The sequence below is a fragment of the Nilaparvata lugens genome, chromosome 5 (assembly GCF_014356525.2).
Source record: "Nilaparvata lugens isolate BPH chromosome 5, ASM1435652v1, whole genome shotgun sequence".
Lineage (NCBI taxonomy): Eukaryota > Metazoa > Arthropoda > Insecta > Hemiptera > Delphacidae > Nilaparvata > Nilaparvata lugens.
The window spans coordinates 1704502-1732270 of record NC_052508.1 but is presented as its reverse complement, the minus strand read 5'-3'; the positions used below and the strand labels follow the sequence as shown (position 1 = coordinate 1732270).

General features: G+C 36.4%; 1 protein-coding gene across 10 annotated transcripts in view; it reads left to right on the top strand.

The window, feature by feature from the left end:
- LOC111051765 (tyrosine-protein phosphatase Lar-like) overlaps positions 1-27769 on the top strand; it is a 560641-nt gene that overhangs the window by 438676 nt on the left and 94196 nt on the right. For 7 of the 10 annotated variants that reach the window (XM_039429679.1, XM_039429675.1, XM_039429678.1 and 4 more), the window contains one exon: positions 27670-27711. The exons of the other annotated variants lie outside the window; for them this stretch is intronic. In XM_039429679.1, coding sequence (XP_039285613.1) covers positions 27670-27711 — 42 coding nt within the window. The remainder of the gene's footprint in view (positions 1-27669; positions 27712-27769) is intronic. 10 annotated transcript variants of the gene reach the window in all.

Genomic DNA, 27769 nt, shown 5'->3' with positions numbered 1-27769 from the left:
AGCATTCTCTTGTCTACCTGTTATACCCTATTACGGGCCGACTGCTGCTACCGTGCAATGGCGTCACTCACACCTTCTTGCTCTCACTCTGCGTCTGTCTATTCTGGCTCTCACTACGAAAAACAGTGGAATTGTGTGCTATTGAGAGTTCACATAATGAAGTCAATGTGGCGAATATAATGCTGTATTATGAGATGTAAGGAGATCTGGAGGTCTGGTTGTGTCGTTCACAATGATGTCTTTATTAGCTCTCATTAGTAGCAGAACCTCTGATTTATTGAATTTTTCATTCTATCTTAAGATAGTTTGACATTTTTGGAGACCGGACTCTCGGTTTATTCAACTCTTCGTAGATATCCGGGCTCTAATCTCAGCCCGGGCAAGATATTTTTCTCGGGCCACTCCCGTGTTTCGGATGGACACGTTAAGGCGTCGGTCCCGGCTGCCTGAAAAGCAGTCGTTAGGTCATGTCAGAGGCCCGAAATTGATCAGATGCGACCTGAAAACTCTTAAACCAGAAATGAGCCAGCCAGGTCACTCGATATTATTATTATGGATATCTAAATTAATCCTTTCAGTTCATACAATTGTCATTATTATTGTTATTATATTTATTTATTTGTTGATATAATTACAAATCATATCAATATGATCGGGATAGGACAACAGGCATAGCCCAAAACTATTCTGTTCCTAAATTTTGATAAATAATAAAATGTCCGGAAAAATAGGTTATGTTCTTACTGAGGAAAGTTAAAGTTCAAAGTTCTGTCCAAAAATATATATGAGCTAGAAATTTTGAATTTAGAATGATTAAAATAACATATTATGGAGATCTAAATAGATTCTTACGACGTATGTGATAAATATAAGATGTCATTATTATATCATGTGAGAAAAAATTGAAAAAAAAGAAATGAAAAAATAAAAATTTCTATTATTTATAGTAGATATTCCACTCTCAGTAGCTAGTGAATCTAATTTATTGAAAAAGAATAGAAATGGAACGGAATTTAGGAAGAACTTGAGAAAAGATGGAGAAAAGACTGAAAAGAAATTACAATAGAAATTAAAATTGTTGTATGAACGAACAAGAGAGTGGGTAATTTGTCAGATGATGGTGATGAAGAATATAAATGGAAAAAAAGACTGAAGAAATTGTTACTTGAAGAAACCGGAGGAGATTTCCTCATTTTAAATAATTAAATTATTTTTTACTGGAGAGCTTTAGGATTGTGAGTGTGTTTGAATGATCAAAATGAGAGATTACTGAACCCAGTTTCAGCTGTAATCCAAACCAACAGATATGATTTTGAAACTAATCTGTCAGTTAGTGGAGTCAATAAGTCAGGAAACACTCTGTGTTCAATGAGACACACTGCAAGCTATCTATGTATGTACTAGCAGAGACTACTAGTATTCTTTTCTTTGCTACTAGAATCGTTCATGAAAAAACAAGGAAGGAAGGGTGGTAAGAAAAATAGAAAAATTATTCGTATTGGTGGAAGTATAATAGTTGGACGAAACATGAGAAATAGGAGGAAAATTTTGTACGGCCATGTTTTTGACATTGTGGGTCCTTGGCCGTTGGCGGGAAGCAATTAGAAAAGGAGGCAATTATTGGCTCGCGTGTCTCGGGCGAAGGGTCTCAAGCCGAGATCTAGTTGTGTAGACGAGTAATGACCGTAATACAACAGCCGCACTCAATCCTAGACTTAATCTAGGCCTGCTAGTGGCGCTACATGACCCATTTTGACATTGCAGCTACCCCCTCTTAACCACCACCTCTGAACACCCCTCATCCACACGCCAACACACCTTCCGTTCTTTCATTTTCCGACACTTCCTTTTCTTCTTCGATTCAGTTTTGTTCTGCTACAGGGACAAAGTACCGTCTCTTCCGTAGACATCCACCATTCATGACAGTCACTCATTAATACAAATGGTCAACCCATTCAATCAACCTCTAATCACATCTGTTTGTCCAACACTCCGAATTACCTTATTCATTTTCTTACAAGATGAATGTGCGAAACTGAAATATGCTCAGAACTGCTATTTTCTATGAAAAAATTGCACAATCAAGATATAGATTTTCTTTGAGTTTTGAAGCCATAGAATCAACTAATGTAAATATCTATCTTTAGCTCTTCCAATAATAATTAATTTCCTTTCTGGGTGATCCAACTAGTCAAAAACTGACCGGATGATTTTTGTAAAATTACATAAAACGAACTCAACAGTTCACTAGAATAATCAATCACTTCACAATGAAAATTAAAAAAAAAATCCAATATTAAGGAATGTTATACACCTCTAATACAGTATGAAAATGCAACAGTATTTAGTTGCAGGTTTGAAAAACTTTTAGAGGGTCAGTGATGCAATATGACTATTTTGAAGAACAACAAATGCATGAACACTGAGAGAAAAAGTGCAGTTTATGTTACCTGTTTACAATTACAACCTTGGTCCAGTGAGTATAGAATGTATTCTATACTCATTTAATTACATTAATTACAATAATATTACATTCTATACTCAATGCCTTGGTCTTGGGCTTTTTCATAAAGAAATATAAGTTTTTACGTTCAGTTCTTTCTATTTTTATTTTTATTCTAATTTTCACAAGAAAGAATGGATATGTAAGAAGAATTCTATAAATTATATTTATAATGTCAGATCTCTTCACAAGTTATGCTGTTGGAAGCTCATAATATATTTTTTGTTAGCAGTACCTACATTATATACGAAAATCATGAAAGCCTTTTATCTCATATTAACATCTAGCATCATTAGGTGAATGGGTAGTGTGTTTCATTCCAAATTGTTTCTTTGACAATTTCTAATTTTATGCAAAGATTGTATTTTCCAACATCAAAAGATACAGCTCCCACATATTCCATTGCTTTTCTCCGTATGCATAATAATTGCAATCTCCTGCTATACCGGCATTGGCGAAATAAAATATCGAGAGAAATAATGAAACGCTCGTCTCCCCTCGCGGACCGTGGCTTTTCTCTTTCTGCAAATTCAACGGCTGTTAACTTGTGCGGACTTCTCTCTGCTCGATCCACTTTTTCATCCTCATTTTCTCTCTTCATCTCACCCTGGAGTTGCCTCTCCATCTTTGTCTCTCACCCTGGAGTTGCCTGTTCAGATTGATGACAGCTGGCTGGTTCAAATTCTTTAATATTGCGGCTCTTACTGGGAGCGGTCTAATGACATGTGATTAAAAAGAACCAAAGCTAATTATCTCTTTTTAGCCTATTTCTTGTGATTCACTCATTTTCCTCTCTGACTCACCTTTTTAATATCGCTCATTTTTCCATATTATTCCTGTCCAAATGGAGAAACGACTGCAATTATTTCGTTCTTTCATATCCATTTTGAGATTTTTCTTTTGTTTAGGTTTTTGTGCCGGCATCTTGCATTTTAATAAAATCCAATTCCATGTATGTCGTGGGCAGGCATTAAGAAATATAGATATGTACTGAATATATTCGTTCTGATAGATATATTCATCGAAGATTTATGCATAATTTTTTACAGATCTGCTAGGCTCTAAATCTGTAGAATTGGATGAATCTTATATGAATGAAAATGAAACTTGTATACCAATACAAGTTAGCATCAGTTAACATCAAGTAATCAAACTTTTCAAGAAGCAACAAAATGGCCGCGTGACTTGAACTACTGCTCCAACAACATGGACTAATTTGTAGGTTGTTGATGAAAAGTGAAAGAGAAGGTATTGAGCAATTGGTCGGTAGGATGCGGCAGGTCTAAACGTTGTGTGCCTCTGTTCATGAGTGAGTATTTGTCGTAGTTGAATGGGATGGCGTTGCCTTCTAAATTATTGAGTCAAATCTCAGTTGCCATGGCAACTAACTCTCCCAGGAGACAACAATCGCTTTTCTTTGCCGCTTTCACACAGTGTGTTATTGCTACATACGTTTATTCTCCTAACAATATGTCTTTCATATTCACTGTTGATCTGTCAGAAGGTGTTAAACTTCAGGTAGTCTTTATCAGCAGGCATCACTTTCGACTACAGAATTAATCAACTAATTCCCTCGAATTGCTAACAGTCGATTATCTACGTTCACATATTATGTAAATTTAACTGAAAATATATTCCTTCTTTGTGTTGTACTTTCATTCTACTTTTAATTTTCTGTGATCAGAATAACGGACTTTGTTACATATCGAATATAGTACTGCCTGTTTATTATTATTGAACTCTTCAAACGAACATAATAAAACAATTAACGTTTCTTTATTATAAAAATATCCTGACCCGATCACTTACCCAGTTCCAGGTCTTTATTCCTTCCCGATAAAACATGTCTGGTTCATTCGTTGAAGTTGATATATTGAAGTTTATATCTTTGAGAAGATCTCTCTCGCTTCTCACGCCGGTGGAGTATTTAGAATAATGTATTATTTGAACAATGTTCTTCGCATATTGGAAAAGTTTTATCAGTGATAAGGTTCATAATTTTAACAACTACACGATCTATGCTGTTACAATACCAGTACTAACTAACTATACGATTTTTATTATTGAATTATTAGATTCTCGTAGCTGAATATTTCAGATCTGTATAGACTGCTTGTAGAACTAAATCATTTGATTCCGACTTTCTCAATCCCACGGATCCAGCACTCCTTGTTTCAATCAGTGAAAGTGAACACTGAAATACCAACCCCTTATTTTCAGAGAACAAGAATAGTGAACATCAACTTCCATAATTCGTACTGTGTAAACGTAGGAGGCTTTTCACGGTGAGTTGGATTCTCACGATGTATTCCTGTGCACTAATTGGTTGATTTTGAAAGACAGCAACCTGTGTAATGCTCACGTGAATTGGAAGAACATGCAAATAAGTATGTGTGATTATGTCTAATTGGGACAACTGTGGACAGGCTGACTGGGTAGTGCAAAATGTGAACTGGCAGAAATAGACTAGTTCAATTTGGACTCCAGATAGCGAGAGACTGTCACACCTAATACTCATGGCGGCGGTTACACCAAACTTGGTGTATACATAGTGTGATGGAAGTGCACGGGGATCCCAGTTGCAATCAAACGGAAGCCCAAACTAATCGTGGATCAGTGTTATGGGTGGAACTGCGCTTTGCCGTCACCAATCGATAATAATCGAATCCATCGGTTTTCGAGGTCGGATGAAGCCTACGAGGTGTGCGGGATGAAGCCGTTGCTTATTTTGATGTGTCGAGTTGTTGGTGAATTGCCAGTTCATCAATTAACAGTTTCTGACTTCTCTTGAATGAAAATCATTCCATTTTCTAATATTCTCACTAAGCAAATTATACGTTTCACCCTGGAATTCACTTGAATCACAAATCGTGTCTCAATCACACATAATCAGTTGGAGTTACTTCACAAAAAATCTAACTTGTACTCATTTGATATGATATCATAATTAATATCATCATTTGCTAAAATCGAATATAAATTCTACTGTGTTATTCGTCCTCCATTGAATATTTCATTTTGTCACTCAACCATTGAGTCCACAGCTTAACTGTACACATCTCAGATGAGGAAATAATCCATTGGAAAAACGATGTGTAATTTCACTCATAGTGTGAATTCCTTGTTCCATTTGATTACAATATCGAAGTAGGCTATGAATTTCAATCAGACCTGGATAGAGAACAGAGCGGTCTTTATCTCATTCTCATACTTAGGAGGATATAAATGTAGATAGGAAGGAAAAGTATATAGATATAGATCTGTAAGATACCTAAGACTTTTCTGACCGATGTCCACAGATCGCTCGCTGTGTGTCCAGGCCATAATTGTACGAATATGGGTGGTTCAATATACAATATAATACCCAGACTCAGCCATTGTCGGCACGGTGTCGAATTTTTCTGGTACTGTTGCGAATATCATGGAACTTCATGCTGAAAGAACATGTCCTTTAGGATTTTAGGGAAACACATAGGCACATGTAGACCAGTGACATCAGTCACCGGCGATTATTCAGCAACAATGCTCGACTATTTGTTGGACCAAGAAGTCGAACATGGCCTTTGGGAATCGTCAGGAGTGGTGGCGAGAGAGGAAGGGAGGTCATGCGTTGTTCCGATGCCGCAAACCCACTCTCGAAGTTGCGAGACTCCCAGACGACTTTAGAGACCCCAAACCCCTTCTCTCCGACATCTTTGCAAGTTGGTCCGCTCGTCTGGAAACTGGTCTCTCGGTCCCGTTCCAACAACTTTCCGACAATGTCCGAAGCGGGAGGAGAGTTGAGACTTGCTGCTGCATTCAGGCAGCCCGGAACCGGGCACTTTGCAGGGAAGGGACTGAGTCAACATCGACAACGCACCACATTAGCTTCAGCTTCCCTATTTGAAGCCTCCTCCATCTTGCCAGCATGTCAACTGTTCTACGCCTCACAATAGTTATTCAGTTAGCATTCATTTCAAAAGGGTGAGTTGATTGAACTAGAATCAAAGCTAGACAAGCAACACAGCGACTTGACAAATTTCGTCTCGGAATTAAAAAAAAAAAAAAATGGGAAAGGGAACTCATCTTCTTCGTTGTTGTCTAGTCCTAGCCGAAAAACTCACGTTCCCTCAAATGTCTTTAGTTACGCGATTCATTCCTAGCCGAGTTATAAATCTTAGTTTTTAATTTTAAACAACCCTTGAATATTTGAATGAATCCTAGCCTTTCCCTAGTAGGCTTGCTTAACTTGCGTCTCTCATGTAGACTAAGAAAATATGCAAAAATTATCACAGTAACCTGCTTATAAACTTGTAAATTATTTGAATATTCAAATTTGAATTTCCGCAGGTTAGACTAGCGAGTGCATTAGATGTAAGTGAGGCCAGGCTGTGCAGTAAGGCATGGTAGACGTAAACAATTCAACAACATTGGAATAATTTCAAGTCTTTTCACAGACGGTACCTCTGGCTCCTTTTATGTTTTGTGGCAATAAAACGTGAAGAGGATTATCGAATGTCGATTGGATGGGTTGCGAGTTGTGGGGAGGGGAGGTGTAGGATAAGTAAGAAAGGTGAGCAACATGTCGAGGAGGATGAGACGCGCGTGTAGCACACACCTGTCTCCCAGGCGACCACACACACACACGGCCGGCCGAGCACGTTCGTCGCACGTGAACTGATTGCTGAAACCCTTGCCTCGTCCACGATGCATGATCCCGTCATGCTACGTTTGCTGGCGTCTTTGCCCCCTAAGAGGCACACAACGAACGCCTCATGGATATAAAACGCAACGAATAATATCGGTGCAACGGGTAACCGGGCCTGCCTGCCTCGCCCAACGGATTAAGCGCGTCGTCTAACTCTTCTCTTATCTTCAATTCGCTCCTTCTACTCTTAAGGGTTTCAGGTGTTTGAGGGGTGATTAACTCCTAACAGGATATCAGTCTACTCCAATGTGTACCTACCCCCACTCAGTCTTGAGGTTTAACAATATTATTGGAGTTTGGTTTCTTCAAATCTTTAATCATCGTCATTATCAACATCATCAACTTTCTTCCTTTCAAGCATGAATTATAAGCTCAATTAGGCATTATTCGTTCAATATAGTTTATAATCATATTGACATAGTTTTTGATGATAGCTTGTTGATGATATTCATGATTTCACAAGTTGTATTGATCCTTCAAATCCATGTATCAATGGAATTGAATGTGGTCACTTTTCCGTGTATCTGGTATCTGTAATGTTTTCTAGAAGTTCTATTTCCGAAAGTTCAGATTTCTTACTCCTCAAGGTATTGATTTAAAAATGACTTTTGCTTTATAAGAGCATCACAAAGTCTTATAAGAAATTTAGTAATTCAATTTAACTTTAAATTATTACAAGATGTAGCAAGGTATTACGCTCTATAATTTTTGGTGACCTCTCATGGTGGTAGTTGGCAGGCGAGTGTGGTTCTCATTTCTCAATTTTACAATTTTCATTTCCGATTTCTAAATTTTCATAAAATTTGAATATTCTACTCCTCCGCCATTCAAGGCTCAAATAGATCGTACTAAAATATTAAATTATTACTTATGTTACATATTCAATAATTTCTTTGCCTTCGGGCCATATCCAAAACATAGACTTTACAACAATCTTTTATAAATTCTTATTATTCGTAGAAATATATACAAATATATTTGAATCGGCTCACTATTGCCGCCTATCAATTGCCACTATTTGATTGGTGCATGCAAATTATTACAGTATTCATGCGCCCAGTAACCTCCTACTTCCTTAATACATTTAATTATTTTTGTTAGGTTTTTAAATATGCTCTTTACATGCTAAGTAATTTTTTATAGATTATTAGTTGCTTCATACATTACAACAATTAGCCATGTGAGACTTTTAGTTCCTCAAATTGCATACTGTTTTGCCACAATGAATTTCTGCCAAGGTGTTTGGTCAGATTCTACGTTGTATGGCTCGGTCGATCGTTAGGTCGCCGATCACTAAATGCTTATGCCTAACCTCAATTTTCAATATTTTATATAATATTATATAGTAGCAAAAATTATTTCCATTCCTCTTAGGCTGTTGTACAGTTTAGCCAGGACGTCTGATATTATCTAATCTTTACGTTATCTCTTTGGCGATATTAGCCAATTACTTTACTTAGACCTATAAATATTTCAACTAGGGATTTTTATTTATCAATCCAAATTAAATATGTTACACGGTCTACTTCAATGTGTACCTACCCCCACTCAGTCTTGAGGTTTAACAATATTATTGGAGTTTGTTTTCTTCAAATCTTTAATCATCGTCATTATCAACATCATCAACTTTCTTCCTTTCAAGCATGAATTATAAGCTCAATTAGGCATTATTCGTTCAATATAGTTTATAATCATATTGACATAGTTTTTGATGATAGCTTGTTGATGATATTCATGATTTCACAAGTTGTATTGATCCTTCAAATCCATGTATCAATGGAATTGAATGTGGTCACTTTTCCGTGTATCTGGTATCTGTAATGTTTTCTAGAAGTTCTATTTCCGAAAGTTCAGATTTCTTACTCCTCAAGGTATTGATTGAGAAATGTTGGTACTTGAGGGTTTAATGGAATTGCTGATATAAGATCAATATTTTAAAATTAATAATTTCATTCTCATTATTATATTATGCATCAAGTGGAGGTATATTTAAGGTATCAAGAATATTGAATCAAGTACTTGCTTGTAGTTTCAAATTTCTGACAGGGAATATCATTAGACTTGTTCATTGGAAAACTTTTTCAGTAATTATAAAAGTTTTCATGATTAAATTGAATGAACACACAACTTTATCAATGTAGCAAATATTGTTTTGTATAAATGCAGCAGCAATCATAAATGTTGTGGTGTTTCAGTGTAGTGCTGGCAACCGTACATATAGGTACATGTTTGGACGAATATTGCTGTGCCATTGCAGAAACGCTTGGTATCGATTGACAGTGTAATAGGCACACTAAACTTGTCTTTCCGTCTCTGTCTATCCTCTTCTCTCAACTTCCCTTCACCGCCACACAAATATATTCTATCACTCTCTCTCTCCCGTTCGTCTCATTCTCAGTCGTTTCAGACACACAGTCAACGGTGTCATGATCAGCAGCAGCAGTGCCAGCTCTCCAAGAACAGACGTGTTGGCGTTTTCACATGAATATATGAAAATTCATGAACTGAACGTGGAGTCATGTCACTTGGTCCTCCAACCCTTCACCCGAACATTCCACTAGACTAGAAGGATGCGCCTTTCAAACAGACACCTCTCCCTGCTCTCCACAGAACCCCGTTCTATATCAGTGTTCACAAATTCATAAACATATATTTGATTGGTCTAGGGTCGCTCCCCACGCTTTGGCAATGCCGTCAGCCGGCTGAGTATTTGCTTTTTCCAACGCAATCGTTCTAAAAATGGATTATTTTTACCTGAGTGTGATGCCCACATGAGCTCTAGTCTTGAGCGTGAAATGAGACCTGCAGCTTTAGGTGGGCTCCGAACCACCGGAAAGCGATTTTAAAACTCGTGAATGATGTTCAGTGGAGTCGGCTCCTTAAGTGGTCACCCTCACAGTCTCAGTAGACATGAATATCAACTTATGGAAGTTACATCTTATCAGCGCAAGCACGAGACCAATCGCTTCCCCTTATTCTGGACTTCGATTTTTTTTTGGATTGATGAATAATTCCTATTGAAGGAATAAATATATCGTATCAATTTGAAAGGTTAGTACAATATCAAATAGTAAAGAATGAGTATGAATTGTATGTGTAAATATATGGAATGCTGAAGTTTAGATTGATTTAAAAGTAAAGATGAAAATAGCTATAAGTAGAATATTGTGAATAGATAAATATGTTGATTGAGATGCGGAGAAAGAGAAAATCAAGATTGAAAAATGCACTCAAGTAAAATTAATTTACTTATTGATTAGAATATGATAAGGAAAGAAATAATCTAATTCTGATACATCTTGGAAGTATCTTCTAGGATGTAGTAGCCACAGAGCCCAGAGCAATAGAATTTGGATTGAAACGGTAAGTTGTTCGGAAAAAATACTTGTATAAAGTATGGATATGAATATTGGAAAAGTTTTCTAAGAAGAGGTTTAACGCTGTCCATTGTACAGATAGCGTTTTGGTACACTATCCAATCAAAATGTTTTTCACCCTCAATTTTGCCCTATAGCTACTATATAAAGATACACAGCAAGTGTATTTAGTCCCAACTAGCATGGAAAAACTATCGCCAAACTTTACGATGCAAATATCCTACGAACTAATTGCTTTCTGGCTACAACGGCATATTCTTTCCGGTATTAGAAAAGTGCACTACATTTGCCAGATTAAGACCGTCCGGATGCGGAACTTGATAAATGGAGCAATATTCTGTTTTGCACGGGAGCTGGCCAACTTATTCCGCAGCCGGTGAACGTAGACTAAATGTATTAGACCACAACGGTTGCTGCAAGCCGAAACTTTATCGTTTCCGAACGTATTCTAATTAGAAATTGAATTCATACATATGTGTGTGTGTGTGTTCCGGTGAATATTGAGATAGTAGCTTGAGAGGAGCCAGTTGCGCAAATCCGATTCCATTTTCTGTTTCTCTAATCTTCTTCTGCACTAATAACAGTCTAGATTTGTACTATTTATTGTGTATGATTACAGATTCGTACTAAACCACCGTAAGATAATTCAATTACCGATTACATGATTTTATATGTGGTTTCTCATATACTACACGATTTTGAGGTTGAGTTTGAGTTTATTGCTAGAGAGGGCTACAAAGTCCTAATTCCGCTCAATGAAAAATGTTTTTTATTTCATTTCTACCAACATTTGACTATTTATATGAATAGAGTTGAATACAGACTTCAATCTAGCTTGAAAGGAAATTCACAAACCGATTTTAAGAAAAATATAAATTCTTCAAGAGAAGTCTGACAACATCGAATTCAATCAGTATCGGTTCAGACGTTGAAAGAAGAGGTTGTTTTCGAAGTTGCTATCGGAGTGATAATAGTACTACGTACTTTTGAGCTACAACGTGTTTGAAGAAGTCTTAAAATCCGTGTTTGAATGATTGTTGTCTGCTTGGAACTGTGATTATTATATTTGTTGCGAGTTTTTATTGGATTTATTTGTTTTTAAAATGAAATGCTGAAGTGTTGCTGTTGTGATTTATTCGTCGAGGTAACAAACATTTTAAATTGCACGTCCTGTAAAAACTCATATTATTTCAAGTGCATGGGATTTTCTGAAATAAACTATAGGAAACTGTCAAAAGCAAATTTGGCTAAGTGGAAGTGCTCAGGGTGTAAAAAAAATAAACTTTCATCTAGCAATCAGAGAAACACTATGGACCTAACTAAAGAGTGCAAACAAGAAATATTAAAGGAAATAAAATCTATAATATCCACGGAACTTGACGGATTTAGAGAAGAATTGAAAAAAAACTAACGATACTGTATCCGAACTGCGACATTCAGTGGAATTGTTCTCAGCTAAAATAGACGATTACAATTTGTTAATAGATAGCTTCAAAGCGGAGCATGGTGAAATGAAAAAAGAAAACGAAAAATTAGCTAGAAGGGTGCATGAAATGGAGGTGCAAATCGTCGAGCTACAACAGTATAGTAGGAGCAACAACCTGGAGATCCATGGTATACCACAAACACCTAATGAAGATGTCTACGGAATTATTGAGGACTTGTCAAAAGCACTCAATTTCGAAAATGATGTTTCTAAGATCGATGTAGCTCATAGAGTTCCAACAAATAACAAAAAGACTATTCCACCAATACTAATAAGATTCAATAACAGAAGTGAGAAAAATAACTGGTTTTCTAGATATAAGCAAGTACAGAAGGATCTGAGAAAAATGCAACCACCAGGACAACTGAGAACTACAGCAGTCAATAAGAATCTTCAAGATGGGCCAGTATACATCAATGAAAATTTATCAGCATACTATCGTGGTCTTCTGATGGAAGCGAAACACTTTGCCAAGGAGAACGGATATAGATATACGTGGGTCATGAATGGGAAAATATATTTACGTAAGCAAGAAGACTCAAGACCAATCAGACTGGTAAGTCACGCTGATCTAGACAGTCTAAAGTGTGCAAGTAGATCGAACTCGTCGGTAAAAAACAATAATGAACGTAAGTAATACAGCACACATGTTTGATGTCAGTTAATTGCCAATAGACTTTCATATTTTTATGTCAGCAATAGAAGAAATATATAATTTACTAGATAAGGAAATAAAGTTAACTAATGAAATAGAAAACTACATAGATTACTCACCATCAGCTAGAAATCAATTGAATATTATAAATATATTTCATATGAATATAAGAAGTATTTCCAAAAATTTTGACGAACTGGTAGTATTTTTGAATGATTTAAAATTTGATTTTGATATAATTATCTTGACTGAGACGTGGATATGTGAAGAATCTCTATTTGAATATAAAATAAAGGGTTATAGAACATTAAACAAATGCTCCAGGTTAAATAAGTGTGATGGCATTTGTATATTTGTTAAGGAGGAGGTCATGTTTGAGATTTATTCAATAGATATACAAGAGGCTAACTCGTTAAGTTTGAATGTAGAGATAGGCAATATCAAATTACTGATAATTGCAGTTTATCGCTCCCCTAGTGGTAATGTTGCTACATTCCTAGACAGTATTGAGAATAGCCTCCAATCAATTCAAGATAAGAATAATTGTGTCTTTGTTGGAGATATGAACATTGACTTGAATGCAAATAACAATATAACAAGTGAATATATTCATATACTAAATAAAAATGGTTTTGAATCCTTTATTAATTCTTTGACGAGAGTAACAGAAACTACACAAACTTGTATTGATCATATTTTTCTCAAGACTAATAATAATGATATAAATGAACAATCTTTTGGTAATGTATTAAAAACATCAATTACAGATCACTTTTCGACTACTTTACACATCCATCTATCAAATAACAGACAGGCGAAACAAAAAAGTAGCTTTCCTATAATTGACTATGCACTACTGACTAAACGCATCGAAGACGAGGACTGGGGGTTCTTGTACTCTAATGATGACGTCGGTATTGATTCATTGACGGAATTGTTTGTGGAGAGACTTAGGTGTCATATAGAGAATTCTACAAAGATGAAATCTATTCCACATAAAAAACGAGCCTTAAAGCCTTGGATTACACCGGGTCTTATCAAGTCAATAAATGTAAGGGATTCAATGAAATTAAAACTAATTAAACAGCCATATAACACTTTATTAAAAAACAAGTTTAAAGATTATAGAAATAAGTTGAATGAATTGATCAATGTCACTAAAACAAATTATTATAAAAATAAATTAGAGGAACACAAAAACAATAGTAATAAGTTATGGAATGTTATGAGGGAAATTATTGGTAAAAATGCTGACAAAGGAAATAATATAAAAATTGACCCCAATAAATTAAACAATTTTTGAATTAAACAAGTGATGAGATTAAATGTATTATAAAAAAATTGAAGAATTCAGCAAGCCCCGGACTAGACCATATCAATAATATTACAATAAAGAAAATATCTACTTGGATTGCAGAACCTTTATGTTTCATCATTAATAAATGCTTTGAGGCTGGTAAATTCCCGATTTGCTTCAAGACAGCCAGAATTAAACCGCTTTTCAAGTCAGGTAACGTTGATCTTCCGGAGAATTATAGACCCATAAGTTTAATCAGTAATCTAGCAAAAATAATGGAGAAAGCAATCAAAACTAGATTGATGGGTTTTATAAGCAATCACAACATAATTCATAAGGATCAATATGGCTTCCAAAGTAACAAAAATACTGAGGATGCTCTGGCCGCCTTTACAAATGAAGTTTCTGAAGCCATGTCTTCCAATAACAACAAATGCCTAGCTATAATGATTGACCTGGCAAAAGCCTATGATACCATACCCCACAATAAATTACTAAAAAAATTGGAGAGGTACGGGATTAGAGGACTCCACCTTGAATTATTTAAGAACTATTTAAGTGATCGGACACAATTAATATCTGATAACAACAGTTACAAATCAAACACTAAAAAACTCAACGACTTTGGATTACCACAAATCTTGTCCCCGATTTTATTTTTACTCTATATCAACGACATCTTTAAACTAAATATTGATAGTTCGAAAATAATTTCCTTTGCTGACGATACGGCTGTAATAGTTAAGGACCGCTCATGGTTAGAGACGTACTCGAGAGCAGAAAGAGTAATATCCATTGTTAAACAATGGCTTGATATTAATACATTGAGTATAAATACATCAAAAACTAAATATATTACATTTTCTCCTACAATAATTGGTCAACCAAATGATGCTATGAATTTAAAAATACATACAAATTGTGATTTTGAAAAATGGAAGGATTGTGCATGCCCTAAACTAAAAAATGAAAAATCTATAAAGTATCTGGGCATCATGGTTGATTGTAACCTTAAGTGGGAGCCTCATATAGAATATATTTGTAAACGCTTAAAATTTATTTCCTTTATCTTTTATAAAGTCCGTAAAATATTAGACATTAAATTACTTAGGGTCCTTTACTTTGCCTATGTTCAATCGGTGCTGCAATATGGGTTAGTGGTATGGGGAGGAGCGTATGATGTTTTCATGAATAAAATTTTTACATTTCAAAAAATGATAATAAAAGCAATTCTTAATAAGCCAAGGGCTTTTTCTAGTAGTGAAACATTTGCCAAATTTAAAGTGATGACAGTACGTCAAATTTATATAAAGAAACTTCTCTATTATGCATGGATGAGGAAGGAGGAATTTACAGTGAATAATAACGTTTCTATGTATAACCTGAGAGTTACATCTCATAACATTTATAATATTAACTATTCAGATTTGACAATAGTGCGAAGACAATTGGGGTATCTTAGCTCAAAAATAATAAATATAATGCCAAATGCATTGTCAGAATATCTTTCTAATAGGGGTAGACAGAGGATGGAACAGATAAATAAGTGGGTGATACAAAAATTTTTCTTCGACATCAGTCAAATATTATAATTACTAGACTAGTAATTTATTGTTAACTTCGATTTTTTTGTAGCTTTGATTATTACCTAGTAAATAAATTTTTTATATTGTCTAACAGCTGATACTCTCACTCAGCGGTCAGGGTTTTGCCCTTGCTGGGTGGTGCCATGTAATTTTAATTTATTTGTAAAATAGCATAATATATTATTATAATCTAGAATATTTCTTTTGTAAGTTTTTTATTTTGTATTTTGTTTTTATGGGCAATAAAGATGTTAAAAAAAAATCAATCAATAATTTTATTGAAATCAATACAATATACATAGAAGAAAAAAAAATCACAATCAATAATAAATTTCTAATAAAATACAAAAACAGTCTTCATGGTGGGGTGTGCTGAAAAGAGAGAAAGGAGGAAAAATACCTAGCAAATCATGGTTTCCCATGTAATAGGCAGGTAGACGGTATAAAAGTAAGGAAAGAAGGGTGAAGAGGAGAAGAAAGTAGGAAATGATAAGAGAGTTCACATTTCTCTTGTTATACTTGGAAAAAACTGTGATTTCATATAAATAATATCTATCGATTCATCTATCAAAAATATTGTTCTAATGGGAGAATGATGAACAGGCAAACCCCTCTCTCTCACATCTGAATATGATTAGTTATCACAGCCATTTCTAGTAGACATAAGTGTAATCATATTTATCAATGAAATACTACATGAAGACATGAGCAATCCACGTTAACTTGGCCAACCGCTAGATATTAAATCAATAACTTTGTATGTCAGACTCATTTCTAGACATCATACAATTTATCATTCTAACTTGAGTCTGTTATTCTAAGCAATTTGATGATGCAATCGATGCAACAATATTTCTAGGATTGTTTACTTTCGATTTGAAAAGTAAATTCCGGCAGTCGAAGATCGTTTGCGGGTTCGTTTACCCTTCCACTCAGTTGACCGAGAATACAAGTGCACGAAGACGTTGCTTTTTTCCAAACGTGTATTTTTGTTGTAAGGGGGGAAAACTGTCAGAAGTAGAGAGTAGCTGGTTTGGGCCGAACGATGTAATCCCACCGTGACAGTGTGGCAGCGGGCATCAAAGAAAGATTATCTGTGTGCCAGGTTGAAGCGAGTGTGTGTGTGGCAGGTGGAGTCGGAGCGGCGGCGGCGGCAAAGACCCGAGGGAAAGACTTTTTGCCAGGAGTCGGTCGTCCCGTAATTGATACATTGGGCACAGCGGGGAAATCCATTCTAATATCGTGACATGTTAATCCCCCTGCCCCGTGCCATTAATTCTCACCCACTGCTACCATTCACGGGGAAATTTCATACACAGCTATTTCCCTGCTGCCTGTCTCTACTTTGCAGATCGAGCGTATGTTATTTCGCTAAGCTCCTCTTCCTTCTCACCCTCCAGTCTGTTTCTAATCGCATTTATTATAAGAGGAGACCGCCCGGGCCAGACTTAGTCGGATGACACAGGTGAATCCACTTCTGCGACGTCTATAATTCATATCCGATAGAGCCTTCCACCTTCCACCATTTCTATTACTGTCCCCCTCATCCAAAACAAACGCGCCTCTTGCTCTCTATCTCCGAATAGGATCACTAATATTTTTTCGATTCTTGCCAGCACCAGTGGCGTCCCTCTCGACTAAGCCGGCAATTTTTCTTTTTTCCAACTTGATGTGAAATTGAAACTGCCGGTCGATTAGTTTTTAATGAGACACGGGATTACCACTAACTTTTGAAGCTTTCCTCTTTCTGCCATTTTCGCGTTTTCCATTTTTCAACTGTAGCTGAAATATCGTGGCAGTTCTTCTTGTTTCAACGCTACCTTTCTTCTCAGTAGTTATTTACGATCAAATGACAAGTAGTGTATTGAGAAGGAGTGTTCTAGTTGTCACATTTTACATAGAACCTTTCTAGTACTAGTTTTAATAACTAATAATAAAAAATTAGACTGTAGTCTCGTTGAAAATAGTTCAAAACGGAGAACTTTTCTATTACTCAGTTCGACTTTTTATTGTATTAGTATAAAGCTCAGCCTCATTGGATTGATTCTTTGTTTGAAATGGATTCTACAGCATGGGCTACTTGCAAACATAATCCTCACATCTTTGGTGGCAATAAGCCATCTTGTAATGACCTTCCTGTGGTGTTACCTCTTGTAATGATCTCCACGTTGTTTGAGGTTCACCTCCGCCCGGAAGCAGGAAGATCAATACAAAGAAAGAGTTGAATGAGTCTGGAGTAATCAGTCTGGGAGATGGTTATTCTCTCCTTTCGACTCAATCACACCATCCCCATAGAACTCAATAAAAATATCGAAATAATATCCAACCACGGATGGTAGAAGGTGGTGTAACGTGGCGCTTGCGAATATATCAATCAGCTCAACACTTCCGGTTGACTCCCACAGCCAAGAATATAGTTCAGGAAGGCCTTTGCTCGACTTATAACTGTACCTTGTGAGTTTGCCAAACACGAGATAAAATGAATAGCTATAAGTTGATAATGAACTGCAAATATAATGCACACAAAAAATCCACACTTTATACAAATAAACACAGTTTAACGTGTGCAACACATTCAACACTGTGATGGTACTTTGAAGAGTTACTATATTTAATTTTTTTAGCAGGATATTTGATTGAACAAAGTCCAGATATTGGGTTGGAGAGATTTGATAATATTTGAAAAATGAGTTAATTACTAGCCTTGAGCGACTGAGACTCAGGGGGCTGGCGTGGAAGCAAGGAATGAGATTACAATTAATACAAATATCATGTATTGTCGGAGACTCTCAGTTTCCAATAATTCGTCGTTAGCGCTTTGTAATATTTCATCGATGCACTGCACTGTGCATTGGGCCCAATACAAAATGATGAAATGGAATTACTCACTCGATGCTCAAGCCATCCATTATATCACAAATAATTAAATAATGTCTTGAGTTCTCATTTTTCCGGTGGAGTCAGGCCTCCCAAAATGGCGGTTGTAGTGCACTAAATGAGGCTTACGGATGTTAGGTTGGTCAGGTTTGGTATCTGAACAGATTTCAAACTATCCATATAATATGAACTCAAATAGAAAAATTCGAAAAATTGAATTGAAAAATAACTTCATTATCAATAAATAACATCAACATCTTTTATGTAAAGATATTATTTTAAATACTTCCACTTCGCTAACACAGGAATATGAGACACAATTTTTTCCCCTAATTTTTCTGCCTATATTGATGGCCGTAGATTGTGGGGGGGGGGGCAAGTGGCAGGGGACAATGAGGCGTAATTGGAGCAATTTGCAGATTGTGGAGAGTGGAGAGTGAAGCTGTGAAGACGGCGGCGGTTGCGTCGATAAGTTGGTGACAATGGCAGAGCGGACTCCTTCCGCCGGATCGCTCTGCTCTGCACCCCCATTAATTACAAGGTAAACAACCACCAAAAAAAAAACCGTGAGTTGCTTTTGGATGATGAAAGGGTGGAAGGAGTAGGGATGCTCCTTATTCTTCTTCTTTAGCATTGTCCCTCCTTAAATGAACACCCGAGCAAAATATTTTCTTGATAAATTATTCAGCTTTTCCGATGATAAATTGTGTAAGATGCTGTTGCCGCCGACAAAAGCTCTTTTCTGCTCGTTCTTCTTCGTTTCATTCCTTCTTTTCTCTTCTTCACCACTCTTCTCTACTTAACCTTCCAACTCTTCATTGGTTTTCTTAATCTTCTTTTTCTTCTTCTCCTACTCCTTATCATCCTCCTTCTCCTCATTATAATTCTTCATCATCATCATCATCATCATCATCATCATCATCTTCTTCATATTCTTCTTCTCCTACTCCTTATCATCCTCCTTCTCCTCATTATAATTCTTCATCATCATCATCTTCTTCATATTCTTCTTCTCCTACTCCTTATCATCCTCCTTCTCCTCATTATAATTCTTCATCATCATCATCTTCTTCTTCTTCTTCTTCTTCTTCTTCTTCTTCTTCTTCTTCTTCTTCTTCTTCTTCTTCTTCTTCTTCTTCTTTTTCTTCTTCTCCTACTCCTTATCATCCTCCTTCTCCTCATTATAATTCTTCATCATCATCATCTTCTTCTTCTTCTTCTTCTTTTTCTTCTTCTCCTACTCCTTATCATCCTCCTTCTCCTCATTATAATTCTTCATCATCATCATCTTCTTCATATTCTTCTTCTCCTACTCCTTATCATCCTCCTTCTCCTCATTATAATTCTTCATCATCATCATCTTCTTCTTCTTCTTCTTCTTCTTCTTCTTCTTCTTCTTCTTCTTCTTCTTTTTCTTCTTCTCCTACTCCTTATCATCCTCCTTCTCCTCATTATAATTCTTCATCATCATCATCATCATCATCATCATCATCATCATCATCATCATCATCATCATCATCATCATCAACAACAACATCATCATCTTCTTCTTCTTCTTCTTCTTCTTCTTCTTTTTCTTCTTCTCCTACTCCTTATCATCCTCCTTCTCCTCATTATTATTCTTCATCATCATCATCTTCTTCATATTCTTCTTCTCCTACTCCTAATCATCCTCCTCCTCTTCCCTCATCATGATTCAAAAGTCCTTTTTTCATCTACCATGTTTCCTACAACAGCATCAACCCAATTCAAAACGTTAAAGTCTGGAGCGAAGTGTAGCAGCCGCTTATCATAGCCGCTCTGTCTAATAGACATCCCTAACAACAGTCTATAAATTATGCATTTGAACAAAAGCAGAGCAGCGTGGCTGTGGCTGTGGCTGCCTGTGACACCGATCGCTCAGTCAGATCTGTAGTGCCGATTAGGTAGGCAATGGATCTGCTAAGATTTGCTTCGTCTTTCCCAAACAGCCTATTTCGTATGAAAGCCTTCTACTCGAATTCTATTAATATTACGTTGAATGGATTGGTTCATCACGTTGATGAAAGAGAAATCAAGTCATCAGTCTAAGAGTTCATGAGTTTACACTGGTATTCCAACTACATGTTTAGAGTTTGGTAGGAAATCATGACAAAGATTATTTCTGTACTAATAAGTATAAAGGTGTTTAGTCAGTTTTCTTGATTTTTCAGGAGAGCAAAAACAAAGTTCAAAAAATTCTGTATGAAATTTATGAATCATTATTGAAATTATTAGAACGCTAATCGTTGCTCTACATATTTCTTCACATATTTACTGTGTCCAATAATGGTTTCTCACATATTGACATTTTTTATACTGGTGTAAACAAAAATGTGTAGGTACGACTTAAACCTTTTTGTCTTGATTTGAGTTGAATAGGGTATTGACCCTATTTTTTTTTTTTTTTTTGAAAGTTATAATTTGAATTATTATCAAGTAGGCCTAGTCTTTATTTTATCATATGCCAATTAGTTTCACCCCTTCGATGTACTTGATAATAATGTTTTTAACTACGATTTCATGTAACTATCATGTTTTACATTCTGAGTTTCTATGAGTTCATGTTCGATGTCAAGAACATTATATTTGATTTGTATAAAGTACGACAAAATGCACAGATTTTAACTTGACAAGCTAAGCCCACCGTGTGTGGGACTGTCGTCTATCCCTGAGTTGATAGCTCAGCCACGTAGGAGGCTCTCAACATTCAATTCAATTAATTTCATCTCATGTCACAGGCTAAACAACAGCAACACTGACAATATTCTGATCTGCAAGCATTTGCATTGTCGTTTGTGATTTCAAATAAACATCTGATCTCGATTTGAATCAAGGTGGAGCATACACACTACCTCCGTAAACAAAGCCATAGTGCATTCTGGTGACGTCAGCACAGGTAGGGCTCTTACACCAATGAAAACACTAGCTGATATAGCTGGTGAAATCAACATCAAGCTGAAAATCAACGAATTTTCATTGGTGTAGGAGCCCTACCTGTGCTGACGTCTCACTAATGCACTACGTACGACTTTGTTTACGGAGGTAGTGGCAATTACTTGAAAAGATTATTTGATTTGCATAAAAGCCCTTGGGTTATTCGATCATCATGGAATAATATTTCCAAGGATTATTTTTATAAAAAGTTAAACAGCTGTGCTAATAGTGAAGTCGTGTTTCTTTTCTGGATCAAAATTTTGCAAATTACTCAAAAATTTCGAATTTGTAGAGATTTGAGTGAAATATTTTTGTTTTCAATTAGCCTAGCTCTTAAATATTAAAATTTAAAATTTTAGATTAGTCATTAGTTTTGTAGTAGTAATTGGACTTTTTGAAGTGAAAAGTGAAATAATAACCTCATTCTTTTTTGAAACTTTTCTGTAAAAATTTGGAAGAAAGACAGTTTTGGGCTATGCCTGTTCAACGTAGACTTCTGTCTACTAACTTTGATGCCTGTTGTCTTCTCCCAATCATTTATATTGTAATTATGATTTGTGATTGTCAATAAATATTCAATTTACACTTTCGTAATCTAATTTAGGAGGGGTCTTTTCTATTTTTCCTATTATATTATACCGACTGTGTTTATGTGTATAGTGGGACTCTGTCACATGTGCACATCCAATTAAGTGGAGGCTGTTTGGGCTGAAGACAGTGATGACTCCCGGCTGAGTTATGAATAATGAGGCGGCTTGAGAGTGGCTCGAGTCGCAAAAAACCAAACTTAATTTCGACGATTAACTTGCTCGCCTTCTCTGCTTGCCGAGATGACGACAGAGTTTTACGCGACTCGGCTTTTATGCGACGAGTCGGTTTATTATAATGGAGACGAGCGCGCACAGTTGGAATAAAAACGGGGTTAGTTTGGGATCTGTGAAAACTGATTGAAGCAATGTAGTTTTTCCGTATCTTTCAGAGAGAACGGCCGCCCTCGTCAATTAAAAGGGTCTTTCCGGAGTTGCGGGACCCCCGGGAAACCGGACCGGGTGGTTGAGGGCCAGGGGTCGAGAGGGCTGAAGCCTGCAGCGCCGTCACGGCTTTATGGCGGCCGTTGAGACGACGGTGCGCCTATAAAAAGCTCCGATTTCCACCTGCGCCCCGAAAACACTTTTCCTAACACGACCCAAACACACAAGCTGGGCATAGAGTGTGCGTTCGACAGAGACAGGGGAATCAGTGAGGAATAATCCAAGGGAAACAGATATATAGAGATGGGAGAAAATATAGGGATCTTTATAGAGTACGGGAGAGAAAATAATGAGGATGAAGTCACCAACAGGGGCTGTCCATGCAAGTATTTTGTCAATGGATGTAATTTGAAGTTATTCTATTAATATTACGTTGAATGGATTGGTTCATCACGTTGATGAAAGAGAAATCAAGTCATCAGTCTAAGAGTTCATGAGTTTACACTGGTATTCCAACTACATGTTTAGAGTTTGGTAGGAAATCATGACAAAGATTATTTCTGTACTAATAAGTATAAAGGTGTTTAGTCAGTTTTCTTGATTTTTCAGGAGAGCAAAAACAAAGTTCAAAAAATTCTGTATGAAATTTATGAATCATTATTGAAATTATTAGAACGCTAATCGTTGCTCTACATATTTCTTCACATATTTACTGTGTCCAATAATGGTTTCTCACATATTGACATTTTTTATACTGGTGTAAACAAAAATGTGTAGGTACGACTTAAACCTTTTTGTCTTGATTTGAGTTGAATAGGGTATTGACCCTATTTTTTTTTTTTTTTTTGAAAGTTATAAGTTGACTTGTATAGTTTTTACCAATATCTATTAGATTTAATTCCACTTTTAAAGGTTATGAGTTGACTTGTATCATTCACATCAAACATGAATTATTTTTTTCTGAGATGTATCCATTTTACCATGAGAATAACTCTAAAACAATATTACATAGACTTAAATCCTTTATTCAAAAAAAGAGCAAATTTTTCTGAATAAGAACATGTAGAAAAGTCAAAATCGACATTTTGTGACTTAACCCCTTTTTTACTTATCAGTACAGATTTGTTGCATGGAAATGTCAATAATTATTGAGCTCAGTACTGTAGTGAACGTTATCGCATTATAGTATTGTGTGGGATTGAGTGTCATATATAATAATTATAATGCACCAGTTAGTTGAATATTCACTTCTCTTCTCAGGGCTACTCATTATTGAAACATAATTTGAATTATTATCAAGTAGGCCTAGTCTTTATTTTATCATATGCCAATTAGTTTCACCCCTTCGATGTACTTGATAATAATGTTTTTAACTACGATTTCATGTAACTATCATGTTTTACATTCTGAGTTTCTATGAGTTCATGTTCGATGTCAAGAACATTATATTTGATTTGTATAAAGTACGACAAAATGCACAGATTTTAACTTGACAAGCTAAGCCCACCGTGTGTGGGACTGTCGTCTATCCCTGAGTTGATAGCTCAGCCACGTAGGAGGCTCTCAACATTCAATTCAATTAATTTCATCTCATGTCACAGGCTAAACAACAGCAACACTGACAATATTCTGATCTGCAAGCATTTGCATTGTCGTTTGTGATTTCAAATAAACATCTGATCTATCTCGATTTGAATCAAGGTGGAGCATACACACCACCTCCGTAAACAAAGCCATAGTGCATTCTGGTGACGTCAGCACAGGTAGGGCTCTTACACCAATGAAAACACTAGCTGATATAGCTGGTGAAATCAACATCAAGCTGAAAATCAACGAATTTTCATTGGTGTAGGAGCCCTACCTGTGCTGACGTCTCACTAATGCACTACGTACGACTTTGTTTACGGAGGTAGTGGCAATTACTTGAAAAGATTATTTGATTTGCATAAAAGCCCTTGGGTTATTCGATCATCATGGAATAATATTTCCAAGGATTATTTTTATAAAAAGTTAAACAGCTGTGCTAATAGTGAAGTCGTGTTTCTTTTCTGGATCAAAATTTTGCAAATTACTCAAAAATTTCGAATTTGTAGAGATTTGAGTGAAATATTTTTGTTTTCAATTAGCCTAGCTCTTAAATATTAAAATTTAAAATTTTAGATTAGTCATTAGTTTTGTAGTAGTAATTGGACTTTTTGAAGTGAAAAGTGAAATAATAACCTCATTCTTTTTTGAAACTTTTCTGTAAAAATTTGGAAGAAAGACAGTTTTGGGCTATGCCTGTTCAACGTAGACTTCTGTCTACTAACTTTGATGCCTGTTGTCTTCTCCCAATCATTTATATTGTAATTATGATTTGTGATTGTCAATAAATATTCAATTTACACTTTCGTAATCTAATTTAGGAGGGGTCTTTTCTATTTTTCCTATTATATTATACCGACTGTGTTTATGTGTATAGTGGGACTCTGTCACATGTGCACATCCAATTAAGTGGAGGCTGTTTGGGCTGAAGACAGTGATGACTCCCGGCTGAGTTATGAATAATGAGGCGGCTTGAGAGTGGCTCGAGTCGCAAAAAACCAAACTTAATTTCGACGATTAACTTGCTCGCCTTCTCTGCTTGCCGAGATGACGACAGAGTTTTACGCGACTCGGCTTTTATGCGACGAGTCGGTTTATTATAATGGAGACGAGCGCGCACAGTTGGAATAAAAACGGGGTTAGTTGGGATCTGTGAAAACTGATTGAAGCAATGTAGTTTTTCCGTATCTTTCAGAGAGAACGGCCGCCCTCGTCAATTAAAAGGGTCTTTCCGGAGTTGCGGGACCCCCGGGAAACCGGACCGGGTGGTTGAGGGCCAGGGGTCGAGAGGGCTGAAGCCTGCAGCGCCGTCACGGCTTTATGGCGGCCGTTGAGACGACGGTGCGCCTATAAAAAGCTCCGATTTCCACCTGCGCCCCGAAAACACTTTTCCTAACACGACCCAAACACACAAGCTGGGCATAGAGTGTGCGTTCGACAGAGACAGGGAATCAGTGAGGAATAATCCAAGGGAAACAGATATATAGAGATGGGAGAAAATATAGGGATCTTTATAGAGTACGGGAGAGAAAATAATGAGGATGAAGTCACCAACAGGGGCTGTCCATGCAAGTATTTTGTCAATGGATGTAATTTGAAGTTATTCTTTTGTATTGGTTTAGAAATTAAGGATTCGAATTCGAGATACATTTAGAAAGAATAGAGAAATAGACAAATATATCCAATAATAGAGAAAGAGGCACATATATTCACAGAAAGGAAGTGTTATAAAGTTGATTACCTGAATAAGAAAAATGAGCGTGGGAACCAGAATGAAGAAAAAGTGGAATACTCTTAAGTAATAGATATTTCTATGACATGATGTTGTAAAGTATAACACTTGAAAAGGAATACAATAGCAGATTGCGAGAAATGCTTGTGGAGTAATACAAATGGAGAGAGGAAGGAATCCGAAGTAATGATGGATTAAATACAATTTATTGATACCTTTATTCACTAAACTACAATTTTGATGTACTATTAGTTACCAAAAGAAACAGTAAGAAGTATGATAAACACAGTAAGACTGAGAGAGCATGAGTGAGTTTGAGGGCAAGAAGAGTTGAGATCTTGCGTGCGATGGATGAAGAGATCCGGGTGATAGAGGGTGTGGCGAACCATGCACATCAGGCCTATTCTATTAGAACTTCCTCTCTTCTCCCGGCCATATTTCCTCACTCTTACTCAAACTCTCTCTCAATCATCCCTTCTCACTCCTCTCCTTGGAGAACTTGTAGCCTCACTTCTTGTCAGACGTAGTAGCAGCAGCAGCAGCAGCAACCCCCCAGCAACTACGTCAACGATATCATGTCTGAAAGGTTGCTTGTAACCAACTACATAATACTCGCTATAATGTACACACTGCGTGCTTGCTCGTTTCTTAGGCCTAGCCTATCTCCCGCAACTACGCCTACTGCCGACTCGCTTATATGTTCCGCAATATCGGAAAGAGTTTCCTGCCGTTCGATTTCATGCTCGCGTTTTCGTGTAGGCCTGCTTCCCTGCCCCCCTCACCCCCACTCCATCGGCTTGCATTCTATTCAATCAGGCTCAACAAACTTGTCACATTACACTGTCTTATTCCTTGCATGAGTAAACTTGTTATAATATACGGCCTACATTTGATCGGATAATCATACTACACGGCATTGAGAATCAGGCCTCGAAATAACAAATTACTTGTTCAACATTTTCCAATGTTCGTCTTTCAAACTTGTGTCGTAACTACTGGGTGAACGGGGGGGGGGGGCATCGTGTCGTAAGACGACACCGGCGAATGTTGTAAGGGAACTTGGGAAATGTTTTCCCACGCATCAACCTAGTTCAACTCTGAGGGGGTACAAACTGAAATATGTTATCAAGTTGGAAACTTTTCCATTATTGTAGTATCATATTTGTTTGCTCTTTCATTTCCTTGAGGAAAAGTTGAGCAGAAAATTAGTATCGCTCACCTCTGAATTGGGAAAATGCGTGATTTCCTGAATCAAATCATGATTTACAGAAGGAAAAAAATCAGTACAATTATTGATAAACTTGAAATTTTATTGAATTTGGAAATAATTTGTTCTGATGTGCTTTTGTAAACTAACAGATTTTCACATTTACAGGTATTGTCCGCTATAAAACATTACACTACATGTATGATAAGTCTTCGAATAATGTGAACTGTTTTTTTTTATACAAACATGGATTCGCATGCATATATTGATGTACGTTTGTGCTTGAAATTACTGTTTGTTCTCATAACTGATTAGTTGGTTTAATAACTCATTAATCATCTAATACAATAATCTACTTTTGTAATGTTATTTAAATAATCTCTCATCATCATTATCAGTCTCATAGCTCACGTACGAGCCTGGAGCTCATGTGGGAATCATCCTCAGCAAAAATTTAATTTATTCTTATTTATAACGAGAAAATAATTTCTTCTCCCTGATAAGATGCACTATTCATTGAAGGTTCCAATTTTATATAATATTGTCTTTCACTACTTCTTGAAACTAATACTTCAACTTTCTCCCTTATTCAGAGTAACCTTCACTTAAAAACTCTCATAACTACCAACCTATCAACACCTCACGATTTCATATCAAATAAGTATTTTTCAAAAGTGCTACTCATTGCAGCCACTTTTGCTGCAGAATTATTCCCCTGTGTTTAGAATTTTGTGTCAATTTGAATGTTACAGGAGCCAACTTCTCCGTCTTCTCATACATCCAATATCTTACTCGTAAGTAAATGGGCAGAGTGTGCTTGTGAGTGTGTGTGATTGCGAGGGAGAGAATGTG